We start from the raw sequence: 24,870 nt of genomic DNA, 5'->3' as shown, positions 1-24,870 counted from the left end.
AACCCCCCCCAAAGACAACAATCTTCAACCTCCATCATGTCCCGCCTCCTCCGTGGCCTCCCCAAACACCTACTCGGCACCACCCAAACAACCCGAGCAACCCGAGCAACCCGAGGAACCCGAACCAGCTTCACCACCATCCAACGGCCCTACTCGTCCTCCTCCCCCTCCTCCTTCGACCCAGGCCCCTCCCCCCCAAGGCTCCCCCCCGACGAGCAAGCCGAATTCGAGCGCCTCCAGCGCAAAGCAGCCATCTCCTCCGCCTTCCACCCCGACGACGCGCAACTCGTCTCCTCGTCCTCCTCCTCGTCCTCCTCCTCGTCCCCTTCCTCGCCCGCCGCCCCGTCATCCACGCCCCGGCACACGACCTCGGCCACATCACAGACACAACCGCAATCGCAGCCACAGCAACAACAAACACAAGAAGCGGAAGACTCGGATCCCAACCCGGGCGGCGTCTTCCGCGGCGCCCCGCCCGAGTTCGAGGGCGATGTGAATCCGCGCACCGGCGAGGTCGGCGGGCCTAAGAACGAGCCGCTGCGGTGGGGGGACAAGAGCGATTGGAGCTATAATGGGCGCGTTACCGACTTTTAGTTGTGCGCTGGGAAAGGAACGAATGACGAGTTTACGGCTGGGAGCTGGTTCCCTGGGACGGGAGGAGGGAAGGACGAGAGTACGATAGTAGGAATGTTTCTGGAATATAAAAGGGAAAAGAAAAAAAGGAAAAAGAAGACGAAAAAAAAAAGAAGAAAGCCTAGTAAATTTAGTCTCTGGGATGAGGCGAACAGATAATATCACACAGATGCCCGTCTTCCCTATTTTGAAGGGACGACGATGGGCAAGAATCCCCTCGTCACCCCCGTACAAGGCCCTCGTTCAGGATAAGGAAATGAGATAACCACGGCCTTCAAAATGGCACGGCCTTGTCAGATTACTTTCTTAGTCTACAAATGCACAGAAAAAAGGTTGGTGCCATCTTCTCAAAACTGGGAATCTGTAAATGTAGAGTAGCTTTACATCCATCACACGAACGCCGTCGCCTTCCCATCCTTGCCATTCCCCCATCCATAAAATGAGGGAGAAATCAACCGGCTCGGAAAGGGGTAATAGTGGAAAAAAAAAAAAGGAAGAACCCCCCCCCCCGGGAAATCAACAAAAGCAATAGACAATGGTCTTTCTCCCTTACACCTCCCGTCACCGACTCAATCAATGACTCTTCGACCTCTCGTCAACCTCCACCGCACCACCCCGCTCCCCTCCTTCGCTCCTAGCGCGACGCATCTCCGCCTCGACAGACTCCCTGCCCATCCCATCCACCGGCCTGTTCTCCTTATCACCCTCGCTCAGCCCACCCTTGTTGTCTCCCCTGTCGTCCGCGCCGTCCGATCCCTCTGCGGCGACCACGACAACGGACACGGGCTTCTGCCTCATCATCGCCCGCTGCTTCCCCCAGCTGTTCGCTAGCGCCTCCCCATCGACGTACGTGACGCGCTCGGAATCCCCCTCCCCGTTCGGCTCGGGCCAATCAACCCTCTTCACCTCCGCCATGGCCCTACGGATCCGTTCCCTCCGCCCCCTGCCGCGCAGCCGGCTCTGCGCCCCGGCCCCGTTCTCCACCCACCGCATCGCCACCACCATGAAGCTGATCCCGTCGTGCACCGACTTGCGCCCGTGGTACGTGCCCCCCCACTCGCGCGACTGCATCCCGAACCGCGTCGTGCTCGCGTACCTCTCCAGCTTCGGCAGGATCAGCACCGTCACGTGGAGGTCGCGGTCCGGTCGCACATGCACCGGCCCCGTCTTGGGCGGCTTGTCCAGGTACGTCGCCGCGTTGGCCTCGCGCCGCGCCTGCTCCTCCCGCTCCTTCTCCTTGCGCTTCTTGGGCGGGAAAACGGCGCCCTCGTCCTGTTGTTGCGACAAACCCCGGTCCAGGTCCAGGAGGCCGACGTCCACCCCGTCCGGCCACTCCCCGCGTATCCAGCCCCCGTGGATGCACGCCGCGATCACGTCCGAATCGTCCGTGTACACGTCCGTCCCCCAAAGCGCCCTGCGGCTCGTAATCTCCTCTCGTGCGCTGGGTGTCAGGTGGGCCCGCGCCACCTTGACCGTTAACGTGCAGTTCTCTTGGCCTTGGATCAATTTCCAGGGCAGCGGCGTGGGCGTCGACGAGAAGCCCTGATCGGGAGGGTGCTTCTGGAGGTGCCGCGCCGGCCGGAGCTTCGCTTCGTAGAGGACGTCGCCCAGGTGCGTGCGCGGACGGTCCGCCACCGACTGCAGCACTTCCTTGGACGATACGATCGTCCTGGGTTTGGGAGGAATGGCTGGCGCTGGGCTCGCCGGCGCCTTGCCTAGGGACGACTCTTTGGCCATGCCCACTTGTGGCCGGGTCGCCGCCGCCGCCGCATGGTGGTGGTGATGATGGTGATGGTGATGGTGGTGGTGATGGCTGTTGGGTGGTGCGTTAGTCGGCGTGGCCATGGTCCGGAAGGGTTGTTGCGGGGCGTGATGATCAACGTACTGGTGGTGTTGGTGCGCGTTCGTCTTGGGGCGTTTGCTGTTGCGGCCGATAGCGGAGCCGGCAGGGGTGAGTCTCCCACTATTATCGTCCTCTGCTTTCAGGTCGGGCGCATCCTTCAACTTCCTCCTTCGCCCCTTGGTCGGCTTGCCTCCTGGGCCGCCGTCTGTGCCCGAGTCGTGTTGCGAGACCCCGTCGACCTCTTCGCGTCTGGCCAGACCCGCCGGACCACCCCCATAAGCAGGCCCCTGGTCGCTGGTGGGGGCGGAAGGAGCAGAAAGGATGCCGCTGGCTCCGCTCCCAATACCAGAGAACATGCGACCAAACTCGCTCTTGATGCCCGGCTCACCTGCCGGACCTGGAAGTTGGGGCTGGGCACCCTGGACAGCCTGTGGAAGAGGCGACGTGCGTCCCTTGCGGTGGGTTTCTTGGATCGCGAGTAGATTTCTCTGAACGGTAGGCGGGTGATGGTGTCCATCTTCGGCGGGGCGACTCCTCGAAGCATCGTAGAGAGCGGCGGCAGCAGCGCCATGTGCGGCGTTATAGGCAAGCGAAGGAGGAGGCGGCGGGCCTTCTTCGTGCGGCCTCCTGGGGTTGTTGGGCGCAGCAGGTTGGGATGGAGGGTGAAGGAGATTGATCTGGGGCCGCTCCGGCGACTCGTATGGTTGCGGCTGGGTCGGGCGGGGCAAGGAATGTGCAGGACCCGGGTGGGAGGGGGCTGGGCCTTGCCGGTCAGGAGTCGGTTGTTGAGAGTAGGACGACGGGGCGTGTTGACCGGCGTAGGACGGGGGCCCGGAGGTGGAAGGTGGCTCGGGCGGTCGACGCGGGTAGAAGCCGGCAGGGTCGTACGGGACCCTCGACTGGTCGTAAGCGGTTCTCTGCCAGGAGCCCTGGTCGCGATGATCCGCCGGGCGGCCAAATGGTGCTGGCGGTGGCTGGGGCCTCTGGACTTCGTGGGGACGGTAGTCTCCTTGATGAGAGGCGTGCGCAGCAGGGGGATGAGCAGCGGGGTGAGCATGGCCACCGACTCCCTCCCCTGCAGAATATGTTCGTTCCCTCCGCTCCCTCTCGCGAAATTCCATCTCTTCACGCCGTTCCCGCTCGCTGCGAAATCGGTCATCGAAGCCGAAGGGCTTGAGTCCCGTCCGTTCGGGATTGTATTCCTTGTATTCCATTGAGCCTCGGTGAACTTCTTCCCGTCGTGGGTAGCTGTCTTCGGGGCCTCTCGGACCGCCGATAGGACGGGTCGGTGGGCCATTCGCGTATGTCGATAACGATTTAGGCTGGCTGTTCGGTCGGGGCGGAGGCGCACCGTGCGGCGGATGACTCGACTCACCGACGTCTGGTTGCGGTGGGGCTCGGTGGTGGAGTGCCTGGGGAGTGTTGTAACGCTGTGCCTCGGGGGTAGTTGAATAGGCGGTTTGCGGTGAAGCAGCAGCAACGTTCGTTCTGGGGTCATAGGGTCGCGGGTGAGGAAGATCTGGGGTATGAGGTCTTCGGAAAGGAGGGTATTCGGACGACGCGGATGGCAGCCTAGGTGAAGCCTGGATCGACGGGGCAAAGGTCGGACCGGCAGCTGAGGAGTTTGATGTCTGCGGTGCGGAAGCGTATGGGTTGGAATGTGGTGGCTGGGGCGGTGGCGGAGCGGCATCTCTAGATGCGGAAGACGGTCCTCCTAGCATAGAAGATATGGACATGGAGCTGCCGGTACTGCTTGACCTCCCCGCCGGCCCTAAAGAGGGTAGTTCGCGACCGCCAGGGAAGGACGCGGGCGGGCCAACGGAAACGGGTGGGGCTCTGGGAGCCGGTAGGCCATAATGACCGACTTGATGAGATGCATGTTGTTGTTGCTGATGCTGATGCTGCTGTTGTTGTTGGTGTGGTTGCTGTTGCCCCTGCTGGTGATGTTGTTGTTGGTGTGGTTGCTGTTGCCCCTGTTGGTGATGTTGTTGTTGGTGTTGGTGTTGTTGTTGTTGATGCTGCTGCTGCTGCTGCTGCTGCTGAGAGGGGCCCGGTTGCGGAGGCGAAGCTGGTGGTGGCATGGTGCGGTTCGAAGACGGAGGCGCAGAAGGGAGAGAGGACGCGCTCGGATGACGCGAGTGACCAACACCAGGAGGCGGGCCTATCGGGGTTGGGTCGGTCGGGTGAGGTCGCGAGGCCGAAGAATAGTAGTGGTTCTCGGCCGATCTGCGCGGATCGGGATACTGAGCATTTGGACGCGGCGGATGGACGGCTGTGGGTGGATACGGGGGGTGATTCGGAGCATTTGCGGGTGCTGACGCTGAAGCTGAAGCTGGGGCGGAGGCGGCATTTGAGGTAGGATGATATTGAGACGACGTGGACGGAGAGTACGGCGACATGACGCTTCGCGAGAATGGGTGCTGATGGGGAGGTTGCCGCTGGTCCATGATGTTTCCGCCCAAAGGAGCCAAGGAGCTCGGAAAGGAAGAGAGAGGAAAAACGGGAAGAGGGGGGAGAAAGTCGGTGGATTGTGGATGAGTGGATGAGGAAGCTGCACACGCTAACGGATATGGAGCTTAGCTTCCTACAGAGTACGTACTAATGTACTGTGGTACAACGTACGTACCTTACTGTAGGAAGTCCCGACCCGTCGTTTTTAGCAAGTGTGGAGGCGACAGCCTAAAAAAGGCATGGGGCCTGGAGCCTGAGGCAGGCTCGTGACAGTGCCGGTTTTTTTTTTCCTCTTTTTTTCTTCTTTTCTCCTTCGGTGGTTTAGCACTCTTTTTCCTAGAGGTATGTGCACTTGGGGTCGCAGGTGAAAATCCACCAGTATAGTAGTAAATACTATAAGTCTCTGGGGTTGCGCGATGAGTGAAGATAAATCGTAAATGAAAAAGGGACCGAATTTTTTTATTTGATTCGGTCGAGGGATGGGAAGAGGAGAAAAAAAATCGAGAATGGTACGATTGTAGAAAGGAGGGCAGGAAAGGGACCGGGTATCACGACGAGAATTGTTTTTGCTTGATCTTTGGTCCCTGCCAGGGGTGGCACCGGGTCATGGTCACAGGTACCTAATACCAGGTACCTTATGTTGCGGTGGTGGTGGAGGAGGTGGAGCCGCGAGTACGAAGAACGAAGTACCGGTATCATGTGGGACAAGAACGCAGCAGGAAGACGATGGGCCGGAGAGTTTACGGACACGAGATGGCCAGGGCAATTTTTGACCTCTCCCGCTACTACATGTATATACATCGTACGAAATCCGCTGCAAGGCACCTCCGCGGAGTTAACAAATCATCGTGACCAGGGCAAGGGTAAGGGTGAGTCGGAAAGTATTTCGTAATGGTTCATGGGACGTTTATTTTAGTGTACGAGGCAAGGCTCGGCGCAAGTGCCACAGTAAAAAGACACTGTGCATTATTGGTAGTAAGAGAGGGGACTACTGTGTTCAATAGCCCAACTAATACTGTGTTTGTCTCACTATCGTCCGCCCGTATCTCTCAAGTAGTCAATACGAACCGTCCGTATGAAGATGGGAGACAAACTAAGGTGAGTCACGTTGTAGTACGTACGAAGTATGTACGGAATATGTGTAAGGCCTCGCAACCCTGTTCACGCCGTTTCACCTGGTCTACATGTAATTTGTATACCTTAGTACACGTGTAGTACCTGCCTTGAGGTGCTCGAGTCGAAACACCGTAGAAAACCCTCAAGTTTAAATTCTGTCAACCACAACACCTCTACTAACACCGCTATCAGCAAGTTCGTGATTCGTGACTCTGGGCATCGTCTACAATAGTACGTCGACACCATGGGCTGGCGTGACCCAGCGCCCCAAGCTGGGGACAAGACATCGTCATCTTGATTCTTGTGGAGGGGGGGGGGGGGTCGAGCAAGGAGATTCCCAGGTTCGTTCTGCACCTCGCCCGCTCGCTATTAGGCTTCTGACGTGACCGCCGAGTTTAGCTATTGGCTTGGAGCAGGCGGCCCTCCTTGGGTCCCTCTTCTCCCTGCGAATCTCCCTGAACGACTTGGGCATGTTGGTCGAGATTTCAGGTAACAACATCCTTCTCTGTTCTGGGGGCCACGAATCCTTGACGTGAATGAATGACCCTTGGAAACATTCAACCCCGACGACAACCTGTCTGAGAAAAAGGACAATCAAAGGACTCGAAATGCGAAGAATTACCCGTATGATATACCTCCCTCAACATAATATCAAGGGGAGCCAGCTGCCGGCCGGCCCCAGGATTCAACTGCCGCCCCGCAGTTCGCTCCTTGACGCCTGGATGATCCTCGATGGGCTGGCTGGTTTGGCTGGTTCTTTGCCTACACGTACATACACTAAGCGAGCTCCTATTCTCCACTCACTGGCTCTGGGCGCGCCTCCCCACCAAACAAGGATGGAATTTGCCGTTGGTGTCTGTCCAGCCCGCCAACCCTTATAACCCACGACCCACGACCCAACGACCCACAGCCCACAGTCCACAGTCCACACCCAAATGCGGTTGCAGGGCTGTGCTTGGGCAAAAGGGACCACTGGGGTCGTCCCGCGTCGTGTCAGGAGTTATTTCATGGTGCAAAAGTGCACCAGGACCCGAGCGGGCTGTTCTCTTAAATATGTACGAAGTATTACCCGCTCCCATTCCTTGTCCTTCCTGCCGGTCACTCACACGTATCGCATCTGTGATAGAGATCCGAATCGGCGCATTCCGCGCATCAATTCCTGGATGGATGTACGAATGAGTGTTGCCTGACAACTGTATGTCCGCAACTCTATCTCATCCAGCGTTTACAACAACGTACTGCCTTAACCGACCAACCGCAACTGCAACCGCCGCATCGCGCAGCCTGTCATGTCATGGGCTGTTGCTGCCGCTCTCCAACCTCTCTTCTCGCATACGCGTACCCCTCTGCGGTGCTGACCCTGCTTCTCGGTGGGCATGACGCCCGCCTTACCGACAATCTCTGATTGATCTCTCCCCGTCGATCGCTCCCTCCCACCGTCGAATAGAATCAAGTCGCCGGGCATCTGACATCCGAGCTTTTTTGATTCAGTCAGCCACCCGGATTCAGAGCTGCCTTTGCTACCTTAGCCATGGCCCCGAAAGGTTCCAGGCGTTTCAACGGCAAGAGTCGTAGTGGCTGCAGCCAGTGCAAGCGACGCCGCGTCAAGGTTGGCGGTCCTTTTTTTTTTTTTTACTTTTCGCTTTCTCCCTTCTTCGTTTTGATTTTCCCCCTTCTCCCTTCTTCGTTTTGATTTTCCCCCTTCTCTTCTTCTAACAAACCCCCGGCCAACCCCGCCCCCCCTTCTGGGACACACCAACTGACCGGCATCTCAGTGCGATCGTGTCGGTCCTATTTGCTCCAACTGCTCTCGTCGACAGGAACCTTGCAGTTACCTCGGTTTGTTGGCCACTGTCCTGGATAATGCCAATGCCGCCTCTGGTGGTGCTCCATCATCAAGTCGAGATGTAGCCCCCGGCCAGGGCCAGGCAGCCGCCGCCCAACCATCGACCCGCGATTCTCTCACTCCGCTCCCCGCTGAAATATCAAAGGCCGACGAGGCCGAGCTCAAGCAACACTTTTCCGCCCACGCCTGGCAGACCTTTTCCCTGCTCCCGGATCCCAAGCAATGCGACGTCTTCTCCCGTTGGATCCCCCAGCTGGCCACGCGCCACGTCTTCATCCACCAGGCCATGCTCTCCCTCTCCGCCCTCCACCTGTGTTACCTCGCCCCGCCCGACGTCAAGCGATACTACGCCCTGGCCTACCAGTACTCCATCCAAGCCAGTAACTACTTCCGCCTCGCCGTCCGCGATGTCAACGAAGACAACTGGCTCCTCATTGTCATGTTTTACATGTGCAACGGCATCTTCAATTTCTACCGGCCCTTCATGGATGAGAAGATCATGCGCATCCCGTGCACCCTAACCCCGGCCGCTTCACTGCACGCCATGCGCTCTGGCGGTCAATTCGCCGACTCCATCCGTGGCTACCTGGAACGAAGCCCCATCCGCGCCAAGCTCCAGCAGGTAGACCAAGACGCATGGGCACGCGATCCAGAGAACCGCGCCCCGACGGCCCTAGCCAAGCTGGCCGCCCTGGAACAATGGCTCCGCCATCATGGTGGTTCGGACCAGACCGGCGGCGGCGGCGGCGGCGGCCTGTCATCACACGACGCCGCGACCTACTCCGCCGCCCTCGACGCCCTGGCCGACTGGGTCCGCGGTCTCCCCGGCGGCAAGCCCCGCATGTCCTGCCACTTCGTCGCCTGGCCCACCGTCCTCTCCGAAGCCTACTACTCCCTCCTCGAAGCCAACGACCCCATGGCGCTCGTCCTCTTCTTGATCTGGAACGGCGCCATGTCGCACATGCCGCGCCGCTGGTACATGGTCGACTGGTTCGCGCGGACCGGAAGCGTCGCCGCCGCCGAACTGGAGAAGCAGTCCCCGTCTCCTCTGCACCGGCTCTGGGAGAGCTTGGAAAGCGAGGGAGACGGCACGTCAGATACGGGCACGAGCACGTGCTGCGGTCCCGGAGCTTCTTCTTCCTCTGTCGAGGGAGCTGTGCCGAGTCAGAGGACCACCGCGAGCGGGGTCGAGAACTGCGAGGAGGGAGACGACGGTGAGCAGCAGGCGCCTGTTCATAATGCCTTGCCGGAATGGAGTCCACAGACCTTAAGCCATTCATCATTTCCTATCCTTCCCCATTAGGCCCGCCCTGCGGCCCATGTACAGTCAGTCTATTTATACGTGCAGCGTGACGCGTTGTTTCCTGACGAGTTGTACAGATTAAGCGAATAATGAATGAGAATAATGCACGATGGCTCTTTCTACTTTTCCCTCCTACGGGAATGTTTTTTTTTTTGGATACGAGAATCTTAATTTAAGCCTACTCAGCTTCGGAGGCCCGTCATCTTTCACCCAGCCCATTCATTATTCGGTCTGCGCACATGTGCTATTTCCAGCGTCTTTGATGTTCTCGGCCTTCCTTTAATGCAGTCGCCGGGTTTGCGAACAAAGAAAGCCGGAACGACCCCTGAGGATCTTTGTCGGGACCGGCCGCGGCCATTGTCTCCGTCTCGGGAGGTCAAGGCGCTTTCGCATTAAAGGGCTTCTGTTTGCTCAAAGAGCGACTCGGTATCCGTAAAGAGATTCGTTTTCCAAACAAGACGGGGGATTCCATCGCTCGGCTCAACTCGCTTTGGCAAAGTCTTTGTACGAGTTTTGGCAGTGAGGTTACTCCGTCAGGGGTATGAGTGTCCAAGCTTCTGAACAGAGGGCATGTTCGATTCTTTTTCTTTTTTTTTTCTTTTTTCTTCAGTTCCAGGTCTTCTGGTACTCAAACCTATAACTTGTGCAGAGAAGGTCGGTGGTATGTTCGAGATCAAGACGATCAACTCGTCTGTTCAAGACTGTATCAATCAAGATTGGACGGTTCACCTACGACTCTACGAGTAAACAAACGATGGCTTCTCTTCAGACGATACCCATCATTACCCAGCCGGAACACGACGTGGGCAACCACACATGCATCTATCCCACCAGCCCATCAAGTCGGCGTTCGGCTCCACCGCCGTGGGATCTCGAAGCAATCCCCGCCTTCAACCGTCTTGTCTCCCTCTGGGACTTGCTGCCGCCCGTGGAAAAGGTACGTCTTGAGCAGGAAGCCGAGGACCGACGACCTTGCGCGAGAGACCAAGATGCCATCTCGGAGACATCGTCCGAAGACTCGAACATCCTTGCCGATGATGCATCGCACCGTCCATCCCACCGCGGCCACGTAATAACTGCCCATGACGTCCCCGTCCGCGTCCCCGTCCCCGCCCCCAACGCCTGGAAGTGCTGCCAATGCGGCGTCGCAAGATGGACCAAGACACGCGCTTTCCGCCCCTCTCCGTTTTCCCTCGCTCGGGAAACGGAGAGGTGTGCCGCCGGCGTCGTCTCGCCCTCCTCCGGCCAGGGTAACGGTAACCTGTCCGAACACGCATGCGATCGATACGGTTACGACGGTGCAAAGCCAGTGGTGCCGTCGTCGTTGCGGCAGTCTCCGTCGTCGGATCACGCAGAGGGCGAGGCGAGAGAGTGCAGGCATGTCCAGTGCTCGGCTTGCGAGGTTGGGATTTTTGCCAGGGCGCGCCGCGTGCCCACCACCGTGTTGTTTGGGGTTAAGGGGGAATGCTGGGAGGGCATTGCGCTGGAGACTGGGTGGGAGCTGGACTTTGTGGGATGGAAGAAGTAGGGTGGACTTTCTGTTGTGCTTCGGCATCGATTGAGGCGCTTCGGGGAGAGATTGAAGATGATCTGGTGGTATGTCTAGGAGACGGCACTGGTGGGGGGTTTGGGGGGGGGGTTTACACTTCTGTGGTAGATGCTATATTTCAATTATAACATTTTAGTTTCCGTCTAAAGGTGTAAGATGGCTCTCGGTGAATTGCTCGCCTCAATAAAAGGTTCAAGGGAACGGACGGTGCATGTGATGACTTGACGATGTTGATCGAGAGAATGGCTTCACAATTCCATTGCAACTTGAAAGATATCACTATTCGAGGAGTTACGTGGCTAACTGCCAACCCGACCTTTTTTCCACATATAATCAGGTGCCCAACAAACGCCACGTCATGTAAACTCAGATATAAGCCTGCCGCTCCATCTCATTTCGATCCCAACCCCCTTTTCGAAGTTTCTTTTTTTGTATGCCGTCCGCCGCGCCCCCCCCCCCCTTCCCACTTCATAACAAGGGAAATCAAAAATCCCGGTAACGTGACAAAAGGACCGTTTCTCAGACATTGAGCTGGGCAGTACCAGCCTTGGTAATGTACTCTGCATAAGGCTTCAGCTTCTCCTCCACGGGGCCGCCCGCGCCGCAGTACCTCTCGACCATCTCGACAGAGCGGCCGACGAACAGCTTGGGGTCGAGGAGGCCGTCGATCTCGTCCCAGACAGGCTTGAAGTACTCGGTGGCCTTGATGCGCTCGATGAGGTCGTTCTTGCCGCCCTGGTTCTTGACCACGTCGCTGGCCTGGTGGGAGAGCACGCGGATCTGCTCGTGGGCCTCCTGGCGCGACCCGCCCTTGGCGACCATCTTCATGATGATGTTCTCGGTGGCCATGAAGGGGAGCTCCTCCATGACGTGGGCGTGGATGCGCTTCGGGTAGGTGACCAGGCCGGAGCTGACGTTGTCGAGCCCGATCAGGATGGCGTCGGCGAGCAGCATCATCTCGGGGATGTCGATGCGGCGGATGGCGCTGTCGTCGAGGGACCGCTCGAACCATTGGTCGGCGTACGTGTCGGCGAAGTTGACGGGCAGGGAGCGCAGCTTGCGGCCCAGGGAGCAGATGCGCTCGCTGCGCATGGGATTGCGCTTGTAGGCCATGGCGCTCGAGCCGATCTGGTCCTTCTCGAAGGGCTCCTCCAGCTCCTTCATGTTGGCAAGGTGGCGGATATCGCTCGTGATGTGCATGGCGGTGGTGCCCAGGCCGCAGATGGCGTTGGCGATGTCGAGGTCGACCTTGCGAGAATAGGTTTGGACCGAGATGTCATATGTCTTGGGGAAGCCGGCCTTTTGGCAGAGGAGCTCGTTGAGTTTGTCGATCTTGGCTCCGTCGCCCTGGAATATCTCCAAAAAGGAAGCTTGGGCTAAATGAGGGGGGGGGGATGATGAGCGGGTTGCACACTTTACTACTCTCGTGAAGAGAGGATGGACATCGGATGACTTACTGCCGGTGGTGCCCATGGCGCCGCGGAAGAGAAGACCTTGGCGTTGAATCTCAATATTCTTCAGATCCATCATCTGGTCAATGGTCGTTAGCCAAATACAACGGCTCTATGGTCATGGTCACTTCAAACCCTGCGTGCTTTATGTTCTCGGGAGCGGACCCGAACCAAAGGGAGGGATGGCATGGTGCCCTAAGCACTCACCAAATCTTGCACCCATTGAGCAGCCCTACGTCCTGTTGTGATGATTTGGGCTGGCTGGTAGTGTGTCCACCCAAGGGTGGGAATACTGTATGAAAGAAATGAGAATGAGAATGAGTATGCGCACTTGGGAAGAGGACAGAAAAAAGAGACAAGTGGCCGGACTCACTCCTTCGTGTGAAGAGCAAACTGAGAAAAGTTGCGAATAACCTTGGCCAGCTTGGGCAAAAGAAGATCCATGGCATCCCTGTTTCAAAGTCAGCAAGCTGGGCGTTGAGAGGACGTATGAATGTCAATGTCATTCGTGTTTCACCTACCTCATGAGAATCAACTCGGCATTGTCCTGTCGATATGATAGTAAGTACCTGCATCCGTAACGGAAAAGGGGGTGAATAAGGTAAGTTGCGGAATCACTGGCCACATACGGTTACACTAAGAGGAGGTTGGGTTAGCGATGATAAACCTGACAGCTGTGCATGAGGATTCACAGATGGATGTTTGGACTCGAGAAATCATGATTGAGAACCAGGGGAGTGAAAAGTTCGCAGGGAAAGGAAAAAGGGGGCAACTTACAAGCATGAGGTGGCTCCGAGGTGAATAATGGGGGCGGCAGCAGGGGCAACCTCTCCGAAGGCATGGACATCTAGGAATCAAGGATTAGTGGCCTCCTTCAAAAAACCAACCAGAGGGCATAGAAAGAGAGATTTCAAGTCCCTCTCGTTCTCGACAGTATGATAGCATCACGACTGTCAGACGCCCCCCGGTTGCCATTCCTAGACAAGCAGAACTTACGGGCCATCTGTTTTCGAGAAAGGAATCAATATTATTCTGGCCCCTTTTTCTCGCACCGGGGGGAAGAGGACAAGTGAGTAAACTCACCACATCATGACGACGGCGCTTCTCCTCAATGGCAGCGACGGCGAAATCCTCATCCGTCACGGTGAGGTGCTCGGCCATCTGAGCGAGAGCCTCGTCACTGATCCCCTCGAGACCGACCTCCTTCTCGGACTGGGCCAGCCAGTACCAGAGCTTACGCCAGACGGAATGGCGGGACCTCGCACCAAACAGCGCCTTCATTTCAGGGCTGCTGTAGCGCGAGTCCAAGGGGGTCTTGTTTGTAATGACATGGACGTTAGCCGATGGGGAGAGGAGGGGGGGTTGTCACATTGAGGGGGAGAACGGCGTTCGTACCTTGTATGTGTCGAAGCCTGACATGGTGAGTGCTGACGACTATGTAGACTACGTAGTATGAATAAGAGATACCGAAATGTGTTGAAGTATGGGTGAACCGTGGACCGTGAACCGTGAAAGATTGGGAGGTGAAGTTTGAATATGGGCCGAGGATATGACTCGTGAGTAATTGGGGGAGAGAAAAAAATTACGGAGTCGGAAGCTTCACCATAGGCGGGACCATGAAGCTGCGTGTATAGGGTACCTAAGAGTACGCAGTACATCCATTGTATGTATGTCACTCGTTTTTCTTAGCTTCTTCATACCTTGTTAGTTCCCCCTCAAGATTGTGTGTGAAGGTTGAAATCGAATGAGTGGTGGAACTTGCGGTCATAATGCTTAGTCAGGGTCCCAGCTGACCTTACCTGATGCAACAAGTTTATTTAGTCCACATACCGAATACGGAGTCTAGTAGTAACGTGCCCCCCGAGGCCGGAGGATTAAGAAGCCGGGCGCCAAGGCCACTTCCATTCCCCCCCCCTGCTTATTTACCACGGGAGCATCGGGAAATCTCGAGAAGTCCGATGATGACGAATCCCTTCACGTGAGACAGCACAGCTGACTTATAATCCGGTCCCGAATGAGACAGATAACAAACCTCGAACTTCCCCTTCCTTCGCTCTGCCTGCCGCCACAAGGAGAAAACAAACCATCCATGGTCGACCATCCGTATCCGTATTCGTACACGAACAGATATCACGGCTGCTTCAAGGGTTATCATCCGACAGAATATATGGCGCCTAAGAAAGCATTTCACCCATTTCGCCATATTATCCTGCGTTGAGGAGGCACGGCCGCACGGGGGACGCGGCACGCCGGACACACAGTCACGACACACACTCAATCAAACCCATCATATCTACTGGGACTGTGGCCGCTTGGCGAGACCCCATGAGAAGCTGTGTGGCGTCATCGCCATGTCGCATGTTCGGCTAACCTTGATTCTGTCCCTCATCGTAGCCTCCTTCCTGAGCGCTGCAAATGCCAGATGCAGCGTGGCGGCACCCGCTGGTCACAGTCACACTCGCTCCGCCGACTTGTTGCTGAAAGGTACGGTCCTGACCCCCCAAGGGTCTCTGGAGAATGGCTGCGTCCTCGTGCGATCAGGTAAAGTTGCCTACGTTGGCACCGGCTGCGGGTCGGACGACGCCAGTGTCACCGTCCTCGACTGCACCGGTTCCGTCATCTCCCCGGGCTTCATCAACACCCACGAGCACATCGAATATTCCACCGTCGCGCCCTTCGAGGACACCGGGGAACGAGTCGACCACCGCCACGACTGGAGGCGCGGCACGAGGGACAACACCGAGCGGCCCGTGCAAGTGAACGGCACCAAACTCGACGCCACCGCCTGGGGCGAGCTGCGCCACCTCTTCTCCGGCACCACCTCCATCGTGGGCGGCAACTTGGTCCCCGGCCTGACACGAAACCTCGACTTCGTCGCCGGCCTCGAAGACGGCATCGACCCCCCCGTCGCCGCTTGGGACATCTTCCCCCTCGACGACGCCGAGGGCATCCTGCGCAGTCGAGACTGCGACTACGGCCCCAACGCCACCACGAGCGAGGAGGCGGGGAAGCTGTACCGCTACATGGCCCACGTGGGAGAGGGCGTCGACGACGAAGCCGCCAACGAGTTCCGCTGCCTCTCGGACCCGACGTACGATACCACCCCTTCTTCTTCCCTCCGTGGGAGCGGCGGCGGCGGCGGCGGCGGCGGTGGTGGTCTCAGCGTCGACATCGTCGCGTCGAACCTCGCCCTCGTCCACGCCCTGGGCCTCACCCGCGCGGACTTCGACCTCGTCGCCCGCCGGGGCGCCAAGGTCGTCTGGTCCCCCCGCAGCAACGTGTTCCTCTACGGCAAGACCCTCGACGTCACCTACCTCCTCGACGCGGGCATCACCGTCGCCCTCGGCACCGACTGGCTTCCCTCCGGGTCGGCTTCCATGACGAGGGAGGCTGTGTGCGGGTACCTCGTTACGCAGGAGAGCTTTGGTCGGACCGTCGCCCCCAGGACGCTGTGGGAGATGATGACGGTCAACGCGGCCAAGGTTGCTGGCTTCGAGGACCACGTGGGATCCCTCGAGGCCGGGAAGTTGGCGGATATTGTCGTCTTCGGAGGACGCGGCGCCGGCGCCGACGGATACGAACACGAACACGAACACGAACACGACGATGCCTATGCCCGGGTGGTTTTCTCGGCAGCTGAAGACCTTGAGCTCGTCATGCGAGGCGGCAAGATCCTCTTGGCAGCCGAAGGCTTGGAGGCCATGGCAGGAGGAGGTGCGTGTGAGCCGGTCTCCTTCGGAACAGTCGCGAAGACGGTTTGCGTTGAGGATGAACTTGGAAGGAGCTTCGCCGAATTCGAACGGTCGCTGGGTGGAGTGTATCCTGCCATCCTCCCGGCCGTGCCAGATAGGGAGCCGACCTGCAAAGCTACCCGATAATCAGCCCGCATGCCTGGAAGCCTTTGCTATAAAGCGCCGCGACGCACATTTGACGCGCATTTCACCCGGCACACACACACACACAGAGAGAGAGAGAGAGAGTTGGTTACTACTTGACCAAGCAAAGACGAAGACTCTAGAAGAGATGGCGACGCCGCCAAACCCAGTAATGGTACTGCAAAATCACACAGCCCCAACAAGTCTCTACAGACAACGGTGCGTCTCTTGTATGCTGCTGTACAGTGTACTCGGGGCTGGCGCGGCGCCTCTTCGACATGTGATTTTAGGCCCAGCCATAAGACTACCCACCCGCCCGACGTCCACAAGAATGGCTGCCTGACGTGTTTTCGAACGTGCCAACTCGCCTAGTTCGAAGTTCGAACTCTTTGGGGGGTAATTGTGGAAGCCACACGCACTCACACATCACTGTGCTGTCTTGGACGACTGGGAAAGGGGTTGGCACGAAATCTGGGTACCATCCACGCGAATGGGATCTAACAGGAGGGAGCCGATGCATCTGGAGTTGTTGCTTCTCGTCCTCACTACGAGGAACCCAAGCCCAGACGTGCCGTATTGGAACGAATGCCGCCGCCAGGGCCCAGGGCCCAGCCGACTGGGCAAGCTTGCACTTATAAGCCATATGTCTCAAGTGGGCAAGTCCATACGTGCAGGGAGAGGAGGCCGTGTCACACTGTCACCTTGAATGAGGGGCATGAGCAGCACGTGTTGTATCACGGCTATATGATGTATCCCGAACTAACACGGGGCGGGGTGGTGGTATGGGTGTGTGTGTGTGTGTGTGTGTGTGTGTGTGTGTGTGTGTGTGCGAAGCCCAGCTTGTACATCTCCGTGCCCAACGTGCCGAGACTTAATGTTGAATCTCGGATTCCCGGTGATGCACCAGCACCACCGTCACTGGTCACCACTAACTGGTGGGCCGAATAATAACTTATCAAGGCGGTGCACGCATCCATCCGTGACGCGATGGCTGGGCTCTTGCGGGCCGGCCGGGACACCCATCCAATCTTCAATCAACCATCACATGATATTTAATCGCGCGACACAGCTCATTTACACTCCGTATCACATTCTCCTTGGCAAGACTATCACTAGTCCCCTCTAGCTACTCGTCGAATGAGGTCCCGCCCCCTTGACTCCTCGGGCTCAGGGAGATGGAGAAGGGAGAGAAAGGGGCGGCGGGGACAAAGCGGCTCATCGTTCAACTAACATGAGATACATGATACGCCTTGAAACCCAAAGAACGACTCTGTCTTCCTCCTAAATTCAAAGTGGCTTCGGAGTCGACTTGGTCTGACTCTTGAACCTCACATGCATCCACAGCGATATACATGATACCTCTACCACTGTGGACAAGCCATACTGTATACAAAGACAAGACAGGACACGAATGGTTATGGCCTCCTCCCGTGGTAACCCCTGACTATACTCCGCGGGTTGTCGGACCGTAATCACCCGGCCCATATCATGGACGAATCCGGAAGGATTTTCTTCATTCGTCGTAATTTGTAAAAGTCTTCATCTTCTAATTACGCCTCGGCCAACAAGTTACAACCCCTTCTGTTAGAGGGGACGCAGGGGAGAGCATCACAAGACACCAAAAGACAGTGCACACAGAAGATAGCACGTTGTCGTGATAAGTAAATCCCAACTTCAATGTACAATGCATTTTTCATGTCAAAGACTTTGCCTCGTCTTCGGTACCAGCGTACACCGTCATCTCTATCCCAGAACATATGCAACATGAAGACTCAATAACTCGTTCTCTCATCAGAGAGAGCACGCCACTTTGTATGCCATGCCAGAAAAAAAGAAAAGAAAAGAAAAGAAAAGGAAAAGGCCTCAACTCGGCCCAGACTCCCGCTTGACCTGACGGAGAGCGAACTCCAGCCTTACATGACTTCCACTCTATGCTGCTGTGCGACTTGTGGCACGCGAATCATCAAACTCCTGAAATGCTGACAACGCAATGCCACCCAAGATCCGATCAATCCGGCTCATCAGAAATCCCACAGAGTGCCAAACGCGTGCATTCCCTCTGGAAGCAAAAGGTCAGCAACTCGCCACTGCGTAGAGCACCGAAAAGGAAATGGTTTGTGTGGAACAGTACTCACCCTGAAGACAGCCGTACATCATCTCATCGTTACCCTGTTTGTTGGAGGTGATGAAAATAACCTCCGCCCGCCAGCTGTCCCACGTCTCTTTGAGGAGCTGCACGCTATCGGGTCGACCGCCGCGCTTCTTCGTGTCCCAGAGGATCATTCTCTCCGGCTCGATGTGCTTGTGAATGAGACCCGCAATGGTAGGTCCGAAGGTCCTCTCCTGGTCGGAGCCTATCCAGATGAGGAACCTAGCAAATGAGTGAGAAAGAATGGTCATTAAACAGGAAGGACAATGCCTCGGACATACCAGTTCGGGCTCTGAATGCAGGTAGAGAGTGCAGCACCGATACCAGTACCAGTACAGACACGGATGCCTCTCTTGAAGATGGCGGAAGCGTGACCGACGCCAGCTGTGAAGTGAAGAAAGTATACGTTAGATAAAAGTTCATACGAGGGAATCAGTGCCTGTGATAACAGCAAGGGGAAGCGTTACCGAACTTCAGTTCTCTGGTCCAGACAGTCTTGGGAGGGTCGTCAACAAGACCCCTGGTGAAATCACCCTGAACACCGCAGATCATGTAATGACATGGAGCCTTTCGCCCCTCGCTGATAATCCCGAAAGCATGGTACTCCATTACCGAGGTACGAGAAATACGGCCCAGGAGGCCTTGCTGCATGCCACGCTGGAATTTGAGAATGGCGACTTTGGGTGACGGCTAAACCACAAGGACAAATCAGTCAGATTTCGAACCAGTGTAAGTGGCTGGGGGGGGAAGGGGGGGGAAGGGGGGGACTCACAATTTCAACTTCAACAGGAACCTCCCGGAGGGTAAACCAGGGGATGATGACACTGCATATGGAGTCAAGGCATGAGCTGAGCTCACCGAGTAGAGAAGGTATGTTGTCTGCAGGAAACTTACAAAATGGTCATGAACACGGCAAACCACATCTCCTGAGCGTTGAGCATGGCCCAAGTGTCGCTTCGCCACTCGCCCGTCCGGATATCGTAGGTGTTGCCCAAGATGACGAAAGTCCAAGTTGCCTATATTCTCCTTGTCAGAACCGGCCTCGAAAACTGGGAGTAGGGGCAGTTGAGCATCTCGTACCGCCAGGCCCAGCCATCCGATGAAGCGGTGGTGTCTCTCAAACGTATTGTGATGGTTGCTAAGTTTTGAGTTGTTAGCTTTCCTTGCCCGGGAACATTCTACATTCTAATAAGAAAGAAGAAGAAGAAAAAAAGAAGAAGAAAAAAAGAAGAAGAAAAAAAAGGGTCAAAACTTACTTCCGAACCCATGGGAAGGCGCTCAGAGCAGAAACAATTACAAAGGCCGCGGTAATTACACCGGTAGCAATGACAGCTTCATGCTGAACCGAACTATCCAGTGCAACATCGACAACCTTGTAAATCAGCCACCTATAAACCCATTTTTGTTAGTTTTTGCTTCAAAGTCGCCACTGCTTTAACAACTCCAGGGGGGGGCTGGCTTCTTACGCTGTGCCGGAAACCGCGCATCCGGAGTGGATGCCTCCGATATGTTGCAGGATCGAAGTCGCTGCCAATTTGATGCGTAGTGGAGCCCACTGATTTCAGTTTTGTGTTAGTTCCACGGAGACTGTAGTGAAGAATAATGGTCGACGAGGGGAGTGTAAAGCAATCGAGAAAGAAAAAGAAGAAAAGAAAAAGAAGAAAAGAAAAAGAAGAAAAAAAAAAAAGAGGGGGGGGGGGACGTACGCTTCGCAGACCATAGATGGCGACCATGTACAGAAACCGCAAGAACAGTTCGTTTCTCATAAGAATGGCGCAAAGAAGGTTACCAAGGACCAAAGCGCCGAGGTGGTTTACGGCATAGGGGAATCGACCGACAGCCGCCATGATGATACCGACGAGGTTGAGCAAGACGATGAAGGTAAAGAACTGCCGGTAGGTGTTGTACCAGAACCGGACGCGTACCCAGCGGCTGATCTTGGGCCTCGGCCGTGATGTCGGTTTCTTCGCGGGCGGGGGGCTCGGCTCCGTGGGTTTGATCGGTGTGAGGCATCCCGAGGACTGTGACGGCGACAGCGTAGACAGTATCGGCACGCTGGAGGACGGAGTGATGCCTTCGTGGACGGGCGAGACGTAGCCGGGACGGTTCTCGAGGTGCATGTGGGTTGGCGTCTTTTCGTCTCCATGATAGGCGGGCGATGGGAGCACCGGTAGGCTCTGGGCGTTGTGGTAGAGACCCTTCTCTGCGTCGTCGAAGTCCCGATTCTGGCCACCGGGCGTGTGGGTGGTGGCCTCGCTGTCAGACCACGTAGGAGACATGTTCTACGAAACAGTCGAGACGACGCAGAGGGATGCGAAGGGGGGAGGAGGAGGAGGAGGAGGAGGAGGAGGAGGAAGTGAGGTGAGGTGAGATTGTTGGTCCAGGAGCTAGCGATCAGATCATTCCGTGGATTTGTTGAAAGCACGGAGCCCCTTGAGGTTATAAAACGTCCCGATCCCTCCCCTCGAGTCCCTCCCCTTCCATGACGATGACCCGCAACGCCGGATCCAAGACCCCCAGGCGGGTACTGGATCGTTTTGTCCCGAGATGATGCGGAAGCACGTAAACAGAACCCTCGCCGCGTCTACTGAATGCAGTGCGTGTGAGGCCTCGGCTTCACAGCTGAGACTCTCAGTCGTCAGGGGTGTGTGAGTGTGGGAGAGCATCGGAGCCGGATCGACCTACCACTATCTGCCCACACCCCACAAAGATCGTGAACCGTAAAGTGACCGCAATAGGGTGAGGTTTCCCGCTGACTTCCACCGGCGTATCGGCTCGTTCTTCCGCGCACATGGTGGCGACGTTGCGAACACGTAGGTGAGCCGTGAGAAGGACCATCCGACCATGGCCCACCCGAATGTGGCGGCATGTCCGAGTATTCTCCGCCCCGGGGGGCAGGAGGGGGCGTCTGGGGGTGGCTCTTCGTCTAGGCGCGCTTGTTTTTTTTTCATGCCTTCATTTCTGATCTCTTGGCTTTGTGCTTTGGTGTCTGGGCCTTGGCTGAAAGGCTCTCTGATCTCAGATGTAGGTGGGCTCACAGTTTTATGCCGTGCTCGCTGACGTAGTTGAGTGTGACTCGTTATCATCATCACTCAGTGATGAGATCAACAGGGCCAGCCTCGTCGACCCGATGATTCCGATCTGAATGAGGCCGAGAGTTTGAGTAAATACTTGCTGGGCCTTGCCAGACGGGAGCCAGCCGATGCTCCATGGCTCCCCACGGAAACCCCCCCACGTACCGATGCGTATAGATACCCTGCCTTGGAAATCTGGGGTTTAATTTGGATGATCGGGCCTTCGATGGTTGAGTCCTGGGGCCGCCGCGGAGGGCAAACCGCCTTGACGTAAGTTGGCTGCACATATGTTAGGCTTTTTGTTACTAGTTAGCGACGCCAGGGCTCAGCTGCACTGCTGCAGGCAGGCCACTGGGTCAGCGCCGAGCGCCGAGCGCCGAGCGGGAGGGAGGTGAAAAACCTCGCATCGAGCAAATTAGCCCCATCCACACTCTCGGAACGAGACTTGCAACCCTTGTGATTCTTGTGACATGATATCATTGATGGCACGACGAGATTATGGAGGCCGTATGTTTCATGTTTTTAGTCGCTTCTGTCATTCTTGTTCCCCATCCTCATGCCAATTCTTTTTTCTTTCTTTCTTTCTTTCTTGCTTCCCGTCTCCTGACTCTCCTCTGAGTCCTCTCTCTCATGATACAGGCAGCTAGGCGGCCTCCAGAGTCCAGACGGCATAATATCATCCCTAATCAAAATTACCGGCCCAGAGGACATTTTCTTTTCTTCTCTGTCTCTACGTCTTCAATTTCCTTGAGCGATTTCTCCAGCCTTCGCATTTAGGAAGTTGACGTTCCGGTGTTGCCTCTTCCGGCATCCGGAACGGCGGTTCAGGCTTTCACTGGATATTGGCCGTGTCACGTGTCACGTCACGGCCCGGCCAGAACACATTTCAATACGGACAGGTACGTACAGAGTAAGCATAGTCTGGAAGGTACCTGTATGTACCTAGATGCACGAAGTACATACGTTGTACTTCGTGCTTCGTGTGGTCAGCCATCTGCCAAACTGCCACAGAATGCGGTGGAACCGGTTACCAGCTACCTAATTTGCACTCATTCACATTAAATTGAGTTAATTGACCACGCCTGGCCAGACTCTGGTTGCTACCTTAGTGGCGGTGCATTTGAGAAGGAATTTCTTAAGATGTCGGTCGGTCTCCATGCCCTCCTAGATCATTACGTGAGAATCACAAGAATCGAAGAGAAGAAGAAGAAGATAAGAAAGAAACCCTCCGGAAACCGTACCTATCATGACTGGGTATATCCCTTGGGATACCTACAATGTGTACCTAGCGTACCCCACCCCCACGCGGGCATCATCACGATAGTGTTTTGAATTGAAGGCAAGGGGTAGGGCAGAGAACCACTAGCTGTCGGCATATGTACTTTGTAAATAGGTAAAATGTCGTGGACTGGTGAAAATGGATGCAAGCAGCAAGACTACCTTACTCCATACCTACAACGGTACCTACGGATCTCCTTCGTAGATCTCCGCCCTTCTTGGCTTTCGCCGGGTTTCACGAGCCGGACGAGGAGCCCTATGGGGTAAATGTACGGAATAGACATGTAGCTCCTACGGACGCTATTCCGTGCCTTTGTGGCTTTGTGATGGCCCATCGAGTCGGGATCGTTGCCGGCCGGGGTCCCCCAGCCTCTTTCAGGCGTTTCAGGGACTGCCGAATCCAGCCTAATTTTGCGGTTGCCGCGCCTGCACTGCTATGTACACTAGGTTACAGTAGCCTGTAGGTAATTATGTAGTGGGACCATCTCCAATTTCTCGAACCGGAGGTCCTCGTCTTCATCCGGGCACACTATGGACCACGGTTCGCCTAAATTGAGCGATCGAGATGAGAAGGTATTTCCCTCTTGTCTTCCCCCTCTTCCTTTCCTTTTAAAGTCTCTCTATACCGTGGATAGTGGCTGACCTCTGGGGGATCCAAGACGTGGTTGACTTTGATCTTATAGTTGACCATCTTACATATGCCGGCCCCTCGCCTACCACGTCCCGATTGAGCCCTGCCAGGCTGCCACTGATGTAGGTATTCATCGACATGATGCAAAAAAATGAGCGAAATCATGGGGTGACAGGTCCCAGATTCGGCTTTCGGAATACGATTCCAGGGTGTACATGCATCATCTGCGACGATACGAGATGGTTGCAGACTTGCAGTGCATAAGGTAGAAACGAGCATGGAACACCGTAATCCCATGACTCGTAGACGTGGTCTGTACTCGAATCACGGGAACATTGAGTGGCGTTACAAAACCCTTGGGAAGCAGAGCAACACCCAACAGACGGACATCAATCCGTTCCCAACAACCAGGCACCTAATGTTAAGGTAGGTTGTCTATTGGGTAGTACCATACCTTTAGAAACCGCACCTCGTGTACCTTACGGAGCAGTATGCGCCACGTGTTTACCTGTTGTGACACATCCCAAGATCAGGAGTATGTATACAATGATGATACCATCCTGTGTGATCCATGATGGATGACAGGCCTTTGGTTTAGAGAAAGTTCGCTCCAAGAACCTTCATCAAGACGATCAATTCTGCCGTGTGAAATCTGCCTCGACGGGCCTTTTCTTGGTTGAAAGACTGAATGGCGCCGTTCGCTTCATGAATTACCTAATTATTAAACCTCCAATCACCTCCGTACGGTAGTAACTAACATATGGATTCAGGATTCTTCTTACAAGTTACACCCAATCCCTGATCGGCGCAAACCACCTTGATCACAACTCGGCCGCCGGTCGGCGACTCGGTCCATTGTCCCTTCCTCGGCCTATTTCCATGGCAGCCAAGGCTCCGTACATTACAGCAGAAAAAAAAAGAAGAAAAAAAAAGGTGTAGTCATCGTGGATTCATGCCATTCATGCCTCGCCTCCTGTCACCTCAAGCATGACAAACACAGTTTGCACCAAATACGCGCTTTGAGGTCTTCACGATTACCTAACCTGGAAGAATCTCCAAAGGATTGATTGAGATGCGTGGCATTGCGTGCTTCTTATCAATTGCACGCGATGATACTTACCCCACTTCATTTCCCCGTAGGAGTAGATAGAGTACTGATGGGCGGGTTACGTAACCCGCCCTGGAGCGAGGGTTACTGTATCTAGCTCTGCTCGAGGGGAGGAGATTCTTCCTTAATCAACAACAATCCTACAACGCGTATATCGTTGTTTTCAGTACCTTACTCTATACAATTCCACGGCCAATGGAGAAGCGAAGAGAGTAATTACAGGGCTAAAGAGGAAAACGAATAAAATAATCAATAAAATTGAGATCAAAAGAACAAAAAATTAGGCGCCATCCGGGGATTGAACCCGGGACCTCTCGCAAGCTTTGCTTTTGGGTGTTACCCTAAGCGAGAATCATACCACTAGACCAACGGCGCGCTTCGTATGCCATGTCCTGGTTGTACCAGGGCTGGTCGACGGCTAAGGAACCAGGACCTCCATCTTATAATTTCGCCATCTTATAATTTCCACTGTCCCTAATTATTCATTCAGGGCTTTTTCCTTCCCGTGTCATAACGCGCTTGTACGATTGCGAGGTTGTTGATTTCTGGAAGAGAGCTCCTAG

The 24,870-nt window shown here is 55.7% G+C and overlaps 8 protein-coding genes and 1 non-coding gene across 9 annotated transcripts; 4 read left to right on the top strand and 5 right to left on the bottom strand.

Moving 5' to 3' along the window:
• Positions 1-36: 36 nt before the first annotated feature.
• On the top strand, positions 37-594 carry SODALDRAFT_356410 (DUF1674-domain-containing protein; the record flags this gene model as incomplete). Its single annotated transcript, XM_028613902.1, has 1 exon — positions 37-594. The coding sequence occupies one exon, from the start codon at positions 37-39 to the stop codon at positions 592-594; it is 558 nt and encodes a 185-aa protein (XP_028468232.1).
• Positions 595-900: 306 nt separating this feature from the next.
• SODALDRAFT_96175 (Rxt3-domain-containing protein) lies at positions 901-5,192 on the bottom strand. The gene is made up of 3 exons (XM_028615823.1): positions 5,103-5,192; positions 2,519-5,027; positions 901-2,446 (listed from the first exon to the last, which is right to left on the bottom strand). Exons 2-3 carry the CDS (start codon positions 4,921-4,923, stop codon positions 1,207-1,209), a joined length of 3,645 nt encoding a protein of 1,214 aa, XP_028468231.1. The 5' UTR covers positions 4,924-5,027; positions 5,103-5,192; the 3' UTR covers positions 901-1,206.
• Positions 5,193-7,574: 2,382 nt separating this feature from the next.
• SODALDRAFT_270933 (hypothetical protein) lies at positions 7,575-9,192 on the top strand (the record flags this gene model as incomplete). The annotated part of the gene is made up of 2 exons (XM_028607742.1): positions 7,575-7,652; positions 7,819-9,192. 2 exons carry the CDS (start codon positions 7,575-7,577, stop codon positions 9,190-9,192), a joined length of 1,452 nt encoding a protein of 483 aa, XP_028468230.1.
• A 754-nt stretch (positions 9,193-9,946) lies between these two features.
• On the top strand, positions 9,947-10,720 carry SODALDRAFT_321774 (hypothetical protein; the record flags this gene model as incomplete). Its single annotated transcript, XM_028609651.1, has 1 exon — positions 9,947-10,720. The coding sequence occupies one exon, from the start codon at positions 9,947-9,949 to the stop codon at positions 10,718-10,720; it is 774 nt and encodes a 257-aa protein (XP_028468229.1).
• Positions 10,721-11,189: 469 nt separating this feature from the next.
• On the bottom strand, positions 11,190-13,860 carry SODALDRAFT_330142 (adenylosuccinate lyase). Its single transcript, XM_028611135.1, has 10 exons — positions 13,588-13,860; positions 13,276-13,506; positions 13,189-13,195; positions 12,970-13,039; positions 12,822-12,828; positions 12,714-12,739; positions 12,566-12,643; positions 12,400-12,484; positions 12,199-12,271; positions 11,190-12,117 (listed from the first exon to the last, which is right to left on the bottom strand). The coding sequence occupies exons 1-10, from the start codon at positions 13,609-13,611 to the stop codon at positions 11,261-11,263; spliced, it is 1,458 nt and encodes a 485-aa protein (XP_028468228.1). The 5' UTR covers positions 13,612-13,860; the 3' UTR covers positions 11,190-11,260.
• Positions 13,861-14,543: 683 nt separating this feature from the next.
• SODALDRAFT_270428 (metal dependent amidohydrolase) lies at positions 14,544-16,070 on the top strand (the record flags this gene model as incomplete). Its single annotated transcript, XM_028607715.1, has 1 exon — positions 14,544-16,070. The coding sequence occupies one exon, from the start codon at positions 14,544-14,546 to the stop codon at positions 16,068-16,070; it is 1,527 nt and encodes a 508-aa protein (XP_028468227.1).
• A 2,018-nt stretch (positions 16,071-18,088) lies between these two features.
• Positions 18,089-20,495, bottom strand: SODALDRAFT_271585 (hypothetical protein; the record flags this gene model as incomplete). Its single annotated transcript, XM_028607783.1, has 10 exons — positions 18,089-18,126; positions 18,203-18,438; positions 18,498-18,600; positions 18,684-18,906; positions 18,989-19,040; positions 19,126-19,232; positions 19,297-19,354; positions 19,473-19,604; positions 19,683-19,771; positions 19,923-20,495. The coding sequence occupies 10 exons, from the start codon at positions 20,493-20,495 to the stop codon at positions 18,089-18,091; spliced, it is 1,611 nt and encodes a 536-aa protein (XP_028468226.1).
• Positions 20,496-22,028: 1,533 nt separating this feature from the next.
• SODALDRAFT_395905 (hypothetical protein) lies at positions 22,029-23,697 on the bottom strand (the record flags this gene model as incomplete). The annotated part of the gene is made up of 5 exons (XM_028615288.1): positions 23,265-23,697; positions 22,759-22,999; positions 22,254-22,324; positions 22,198-22,211; positions 22,029-22,125 (listed from the first exon to the last, which is right to left on the bottom strand). The coding sequence occupies exons 1-5, from the start codon at positions 23,337-23,339 to the stop codon at positions 22,029-22,031; spliced, it is 498 nt and encodes a 165-aa protein (XP_028468225.1). The 5' UTR covers positions 23,340-23,697.
• Positions 23,698-24,590: 893 nt separating this feature from the next.
• Positions 24,591-24,682, bottom strand: SODALDRAFT_t46. The gene has a single exon. It is a non-coding gene; the product is annotated as a tRNA-Pro (tRNA).
• Between the last annotated feature and the right edge of the window lie 188 nt (positions 24,683-24,870).

This window comes from Sodiomyces alkalinus, assembly GCF_003711515.1.
Source record: "Sodiomyces alkalinus F11 unplaced genomic scaffold SODALscaffold_2, whole genome shotgun sequence".
NCBI lineage: Eukaryota > Fungi > Ascomycota > Sordariomycetes > Glomerellales > Plectosphaerellaceae > Sodiomyces > Sodiomyces alkalinus.
The sequence above is the reverse complement of the archived record's forward strand: the minus strand, read 5'-3'. Positions and strand labels throughout refer to the sequence as shown.

What these genes read in the sequence shown, in the direction of transcription:
- SODALDRAFT_96175 (XM_028615823.1), bottom strand. Translation starts at nt 4,923, where the DNA reads ATGGACCAGCGGCAACCTCCCCATCAGCACCCATTCTCGCGAAGCGTC. An exon ending in AACGCGCACCAACACCACCA is followed by an intron (nt 2,447 to 2,518) that starts GTACGTTGATCA and finishes ACCACCCAACAG; the next exon opens with CCATCACCACCACCATCACC.
- SODALDRAFT_330142 (XM_028611135.1), bottom strand. Translation starts at nt 13,611, where the DNA reads ATGTCAGGCTTCGACACATACAAG. An exon ending in CAGGCTTCGACACATACAAG is followed by an intron (nt 13,507 to 13,587) that starts GTACGAACGCCG and finishes ATTACAAACAAG; the next exon opens with ACCCCCTTGGACTCGCGCTA. An exon ending in CTCAATGGGTGCAAGATTTG is followed by an intron (nt 12,272 to 12,399) that starts GTGAGTGCTTAG and finishes ACCATTGACCAG; the next exon opens with ATGATGGATCTGAAGAATAT.